Source organism: Tauraco erythrolophus, chromosome 2 (assembly GCF_009769465.1).
Source record: "Tauraco erythrolophus isolate bTauEry1 chromosome 2, bTauEry1.pri, whole genome shotgun sequence".
In the NCBI taxonomy this organism is placed as follows: Eukaryota; Metazoa; Chordata; class Aves; order Musophagiformes; family Musophagidae; genus Tauraco; species Tauraco erythrolophus.
The window spans coordinates 75,066,132-75,072,731 of record NC_141466.1 but is presented as its reverse complement, the minus strand read 5'-3'; the positions used below and the strand labels follow the sequence as shown (position 1 = coordinate 75,072,731).

The 6,600-nt window shown below is 38.5% G+C and overlaps 1 protein-coding gene across 1 annotated transcript in view; it reads left to right on the top strand.

Annotated features, from left to right (window-relative positions):
* The first annotated feature begins 12 nt into the window (after nucleotides 1-12).
* Nucleotides 13-6,600, top strand: part of LOC104380562 (coiled-coil domain-containing protein 170) — a 67,254-nt gene continuing 60,666 nt past the window's right edge. Inside the window, exons 1-5 of the mRNA XM_086631479.1 lie at nucleotides 13-80; nucleotides 1,036-1,141; nucleotides 1,657-1,898; nucleotides 3,379-3,544; nucleotides 4,528-4,668. Coding sequence (XP_086487605.1) covers nucleotides 31-80; nucleotides 1,036-1,141; nucleotides 1,657-1,898; nucleotides 3,379-3,544; nucleotides 4,528-4,668 — 705 coding nt within the window. The 5' untranslated portion in view covers nucleotides 13-30. The remainder of the gene's footprint in view (nucleotides 81-1,035; nucleotides 1,142-1,656; nucleotides 1,899-3,378; nucleotides 3,545-4,527; nucleotides 4,669-6,600) is intronic.

Below are 6,600 nucleotides of genomic sequence, written 5' to 3'. Positions count from 1 at the left end.
GGCCCACGGCGCGCGCGGGGGCAGAGCAAGATGGCGGCGGTAGCGGCGCTACCGGTCTCCCTCTCGGGCAGGTTTAAGGGGTCTGTCACGGCGCGGCGCGCTCGTTACCGGCTGTGGAGGGGGGGCAGGAGGGAGCCGAGGGGCCGGCTGGCGTGCCCCGGCCGGGGAGCGGCTGCTTTCGGGCGTCGGGCCCCTCGGTCAGGGCCTCCGGCCTAGCGGCAGGGGCGGGGCCGGGGGCCGGCTCTCGGTCCGCTCCTGCGTCGCGCCGTGGAGGGGCTCGCTCGGCAGGTGGGCGGCAGGCGGCGCTGTGGGCGCGGTGCTGCCGCTCCGCGCCGCCCGCCGCAGCCGCAGGGGCGGGCCGGCGTTCCTCGCCTGGCCTACGCCTGCCGCTGCGGCTGTCCCTGCCTGTTACGGGCTGGAATAGCTCCTGGGAGGGTGCGAGTTACGTCTCTGCGTTTCTTCGGGTTCAGTGTTGGGTAACCGTTCAGTTTTGAGTCCATCAGACCGGAGCTCTGACTGATGGGGTAGAAATCGTTAAATAAAAGTGATTCTTTAAGCTCTCTGCAGGGTTGGTCGTGTTTTGCTTATTGTCTTCTCAAAAATAAGTAGCGTTTAGGGAGAATGTAAATCAAGTATGTAGTGGAGAGGAAGTAGTTTGGGCTTTGTCGTAAAGGTTAGTGTAAGGGGGTACACTTAATTCTCTATACTCTTAATTTTAAATTTCCTTGACTTTACATCTGGGTAATTAAGGAATCGGAGAATGCGTTTTAGCCTAGAATTAACTACAATCTTTGCTCTTTCGGCAGGGCCAGTCACTTAGCATTTTCTTCCCTGAAAAGACTGCAGTTCATCTTTTTCTTCAATAGTAGACCTAAGAACCAGACCATTTTGCGATTGTTGGATTTTTTTTTAACTGATATCCACTACTTTAAAGGCATATAAACTTAATTTTAAGACCTTGCATTTATTTAAAAAAAATACAAGATGTTTCATAATTTCCTTTCAGTAATAAAATTTGGATCTTTTCCTTCTTAGATCCTATGCATACATTACAATTAAGGACAGACTGCCCCAGATTCTCACAAGAGTTATTGATACTCTGCATCGGCATAAAAATGAGTTCTTTGAAGAACATGGTGAGGTAAGAGTAAGGTCTCTTTTTGCCTGAGATTTTTTTTTTTCCCCTGTAACCTTTGAGACACTTTCTCTGCCTTATTTTTACAGGTTTTTTTACCACAGTCATTACTTGTCTGAATCTTTTTTTGTGTTTTTTTTTTTTCTTTATCTCTTTCTTTTATCTATTTTTCATTAATTTCATAACTTACCTTTTCTGATTTAGCTGTTCTGCAACTGCTTCGGTTTCTCAGGTTTTCGTGTCAATGCAATGTTTAATAGACTGTAGCATCTTCTGAAGATGGCAATGTTTCAATATTCTGTTTCCCTCTGATAAGCAAAAGGTCTAATCTAAAAAGGAGTCCCACGAGTGATTCATTTTAAGATGTTAGGTGTAAAATGAGCTTCATTCACCACAATAGGTTTGGTCGAATGAAGCTCTAATTTGTCAATCTAAAACTTATTTCTTTCATGAAAAAATAATGCGCATCTCTACAGGAATAAATATTCAGAATAGGAACTTTTGCTCTCCGCTTATTTCAGAAGGGTGTTGAAGCAGAGAAGAGGGCTATATCTTTCCTTTCCAAACTGCGGAATGAACTGCAAACAGACAAACCAATGACCCCTTTAGAAGATGAGCTGCCTGATGCTGCGTTGTGGAACCAATACCTAGACCACCAACGAAATTCATCAAATGGAAACGGAGAACCAAGCTGGTTTCAGTCCCCTTGGTTGTATGTAGAGTGTTACATGTATCGAAGAATTCATGCAGCATTAGCACAGAAGTAAGTACTTACTAGCTTGGTATATTACTCTGCAAAACAGTATTCTTTCTTATTTTTATTTTAGGAGAAAGGAAGACAGCTGATGACAGAAAGATAAAGGAAAATCTTAAGCCTTTGCCATACTCCTTTCCCCTCGTCTCACTAATAATCTAATTTTCAGATTTGAAATGAATACTTTTTCTTCTTCCATGCAGCAGAATTTGAAGCTTACTGGATTTTTTTTTATGTTGCAGTTTCTGTGACTTGGTCTACACGCAAACTCTCAGACTTGACTGTGTAGTTTGACCTTCCTGCAAACTAATGTGCATTGAGATCTGAAAATTATTTAGTATTTCTAAAAGGCTTGTTAGTCTAGAATTATCTTTTAAAAGGCGTTTATTAGCCTAAAACACAGAATGTAAGAGCCATTAGTCTGTTGGACATTCTAACTTGTTTTGCTGCTTGAAATCTGAAGTTACTGTTTAAAACTGTTTCTTACAGCAGTAGACCCAGCTTAAGCAGTCCCTGTTGTTTGTTCTACACTATCTTCTTAGTTGCTGCAGTGTTTGCAGACTGTATGTTGCATCAGACCTTGGGAGCTGATCTTGGTTAAAAATAACTTGGCAAGAAAAACTTGTTGTGCTGGTGCTGTGGAGAAGTGCCAGTACAATGTAATGGGGTAGGAATGAGCAGTAAGTTCCCGCCGCTGCCAAAAAAATAACTGAAAGCTCCGTGCGTGCTGGATTTGCCCTTAGTACTAGAGAAGCAAACAGAGTAACGGGGACTCCTTTCCCACTGGTATGTTGTGTAATTTGAACTGTTGCAGCAAAAACTTCAAATATGAGATGGAACTCCTGGATTGCACCTAAAATTTCACTTTTCATTAGTAAGTTTTAAGTTTCTTCATCTCTATTGCTTGGCTGCTTTTAAGTGTATACTTGGATACGCTTCAATAATTTGTCAAAGAGTGTACCTGCAAATATATCTCTCATAATAGATGAGTCTATCTTGCTTATATTACAAGAACTGAATTATTTTGTCAGCTTTGTCATGTTAATCTTCTAAAGTCTTAGTTAAAAACTTTCATAAGAATAACTTTACATCAGTGCAAGAGACTTCGATGTGGGAAGTGTGTGCTGAAGCCAATTCACCACATTAGTTCACTTGTATGTTACAGTTTTAATTCTCCGTGTATGAAGACTGGAGTTCAAAATTGTCACTTTATGTGCAGTTCTCAGAATTGTTGTGACTGAACACGTGTTTGCTTTCATAATATATTGCTAGAAATATAAAGATATCTTGTATGCTGTGTGTTTCAGTGAGAGATGATATCAGACTGTTATTGAGATGTGTAAAAAATTTAGTATGACAAATTAGAAGTGGAAAATCTAACGGGCCTAAAGAAGCTGAGCTTTGAGCTTGCGTCTTCAGATGTGTTTCCTGTGCTGTCATGAAAAACGTAGTAAGTATGTTCATATATTTGTTTTCCTTCTCTTTTTAGCCCACCTATTGACAACTTTGATGTATTTAAGGAAGGAAAGGCTCAAAATTTCTTTGAATCCCAAGAGGCTATTATTGCCTTATGCACTTACTTTCAGGAACTTCTTAAAAACATCAAGGATCTAGATGAAAAGCAACTTCAGGAGGAACTTTTTAAGCTGTTGCAGGTAAACCAGTAGTGCTTAACTTATGAATTTAAAATCTCTCTCCTAGGTAACAAACAAAAACTTGAGGTTATAAAGAATCTGAACTTCTCGTGGAAATTAATATATGACTTTAGTGTTTGTAAACATGCAATGAAATCCTGACAGCCATATTGTATTGTTGCTACCTTGGAAATGTTTAAATTTTGGCTGCTTGTATTAAAGGTGACATTTTCATTACACTGCTAGTCTTCATTTTGTATTTGAAAACCAAGCTTATTTTCCCTCAAAACCAGTATCTCCAAAACATTTTAAGTCAAGTTCCAGATGGCCGTTTTGCTATTTAACTGTAAAATTTTAGGACAGTTCATTTTATTGACATTCTAAGAATTTTTAGACTTCTTTGAAAAAAAGTTAGAAGTCAGTCTGGGCCAGAAGTGGTTTAAAAGCTTTATAACTGCATTGTTCTTGGAAAATAATGCCTTTGGGTAGAATACAAAGTATCATAGGATTACAAATAAGTCCATTAGCTGGCAACAATGCACACCAAGTATTTGATGTATCTTTATAAAGACCTCATTAGCGTGTACTTAAAATAAAAGTTCTTACTTGGCTGGATGTAATAAAAAAATAAACCTGCTTTTATTACTCCTTTTTATGTGTTCCCACTAGTATTTTCTGGAATTACAGTATGGAGAATATTTGTGTGTTAAGCTTTGTGATCAGTGTATTTATGTTGATCTAAGTCTTCCATCTTTGTCACTTCTAATGCACGTTTCTGATGCCTGCATAAATACAGAGCATTGTTTGATTTCTTCCACAGTCTTGTCTGTATTAAGATTTCTGTACAAGAAGTTGGATTTTATTAGAGTTTGGAGGAAGACGTGGAGTGAGAGCCTTCATGTCCCTAAAATAAAACCAAGCAAACAATATTTTTAGTGTATATGAAGCTTAGAATGTAACTACAGTGAAATTTAGCAAATGTTTTTGTTTTTTCCTCCTTCTAGGTGTCACTGTGGGGCAATAAGTGTGACCTTTCTTTTTCAGCTGGTGAAGGCAGCTCTCAGAAGTCTAGTCCTTTACAATCTCTGGAAAACATGGTACCTTACATCGTAGTGAACGATATGGAAAAGCTTTGGTCACTTCTTGTAAATGCCAAAAAAAGAAATACAGAAAAAAGTAAGGTTAGAGTTGACATAATCCTGGATAACGCGGGATTTGAACTTGTAAGTGATCTTGTGTTGGCTGACTTCCTGTTATCGTCAAAGCTAGCTGATGAAGTCCATTTTCATGGAAAAAGCATTCCATGGTATGTGTCAGATACCACAAAGAACGATTTTAACTGGACTATTAAACAACTGCAGTCAGCCAATCATATGTGGATGTCTAGATGTGGGATAAAGTGGGAGGGCAATTTGAAGAAGGGAGTCTGGGTTTACCGTGATCACATTTTTTGGACTTTGCCACATGACTTTTCCAGTATGGCTGAAGTTGCTCCTGACTTGTATGCCGAACTACAGAAGTCAGACTTGCTGCTTTTCAAAGGTGATCTAAACTATAGAAAATTAACAGGAGATAAAAAATGGGAATATACTGTTCCATTTCATCAAGCCTTGAATAAGTTTCATCCCGCGCCTCTCTGTAGTTTGAGAACACTGAAATCTGACACTCAGGTTGGCCTAAAACCTGGACAAGGTGAAAAAATTCAGGCTTCTGAACCTCAATGGATGGGAAGTGGAAAATACGGGGTAGTTCAGTTTGATGCTGCTTTCTAGTTAGATGGCTCCTAAATTCTGAAAGAGAGATTCAGTCTTGAGTTTAGACTATCTCTGTTCTGTGCTTGGCTTCAGCAAAAATTCTTTTTTATTTGCACTTTTTGCTCCTGAGTGATTTGTTAGTTTTGTTCCACAGAAAACTTTAATATTGTGCAAAAGTTTACAAACTCTCTTTGTATACATAAGTCAATCTGCATTTCAGTATATTTTGTTTTCCTAATGTCCAGTTTCAGCAGAAGTTTAAGATGAACGTTTAGTTGTCCATAATATTTTTTCTTCATCATCAGTGGGTATGAGAATTTGTGGCTAACAAGTGAAAAATACGCTTCAGAAACCATTTCCTCAATCCCACATTAGCATGTCTTTACTTGTTTCAGGATAATTTGTGCTCCACGTGCCATGCATTGCATGAAAGTTAATATTTTAGAGAATGCACAAATGAATTCCGGATAGATTATTTGCAACCCATTGCAGGATCATATTTTAAAACTTGAAAATGGAGTTGACTTCAACCAAGACTTTATTATGTAAATTGTTTTTTACTTGGTTCTTTTGTCTATGGACAAAGAACTTTTGATGTTTGAGTATAGTTCGCTGTATACTAAGAGAGGAGTTCTTGGGTGATGCCTCATAAACATTAATTTAGAATTTGAAAATTAAATATTAATTTTAAAATACAAGTGGATGTTGCTAGCCAGTTTGCCTGTAGGAAGGGGTTGTCCCATCTGGTAGGAAGATTAGTGGGAGAAAGGACAATCTCGTTTCAAGAATATGGAAGATATTGTTTATCTAAGAATGTTTGCCAAAAAAAAAAAGCACACAAAAAACCCCAAAACAAACAAACCAAACCCACCCAACCAGTTACATTAGTTGGATTTTAGATTTAATACAGATTTGAATGAAATGTAGCTTGTCAGTGGTCTTTGTGGTGCAAGCACTGCTGCCTCTTTCCACTGTGACATTTCTTTTTATTTGTTAAATGTATTTGTTTTTTTAAGAATGATGCTGTAATTTTTATGGGGGAAATACAGCCCTAGTTGCACTGAGAAATACCTGCCAGAGAAGCATATGCTATATAGGTTGTGCTAATTGGAATTGTTAGATGCCCATTTCTTCTCTTCTACCCTACTCTCAAATTACTTAGAATTTTGGGGAAAATTTAGGGATAATTTAGTGGTTTTTCAGAGCAAAGTGAAATGAAAGTGGAAATGCATTGCCCATTTATAAAGGAAAAATTAAAAATAGATTCTTTCAAGTCTTAAAGTACTTTTATGGTTTGAAATAGGCCCTTTGATAGGGGACCGA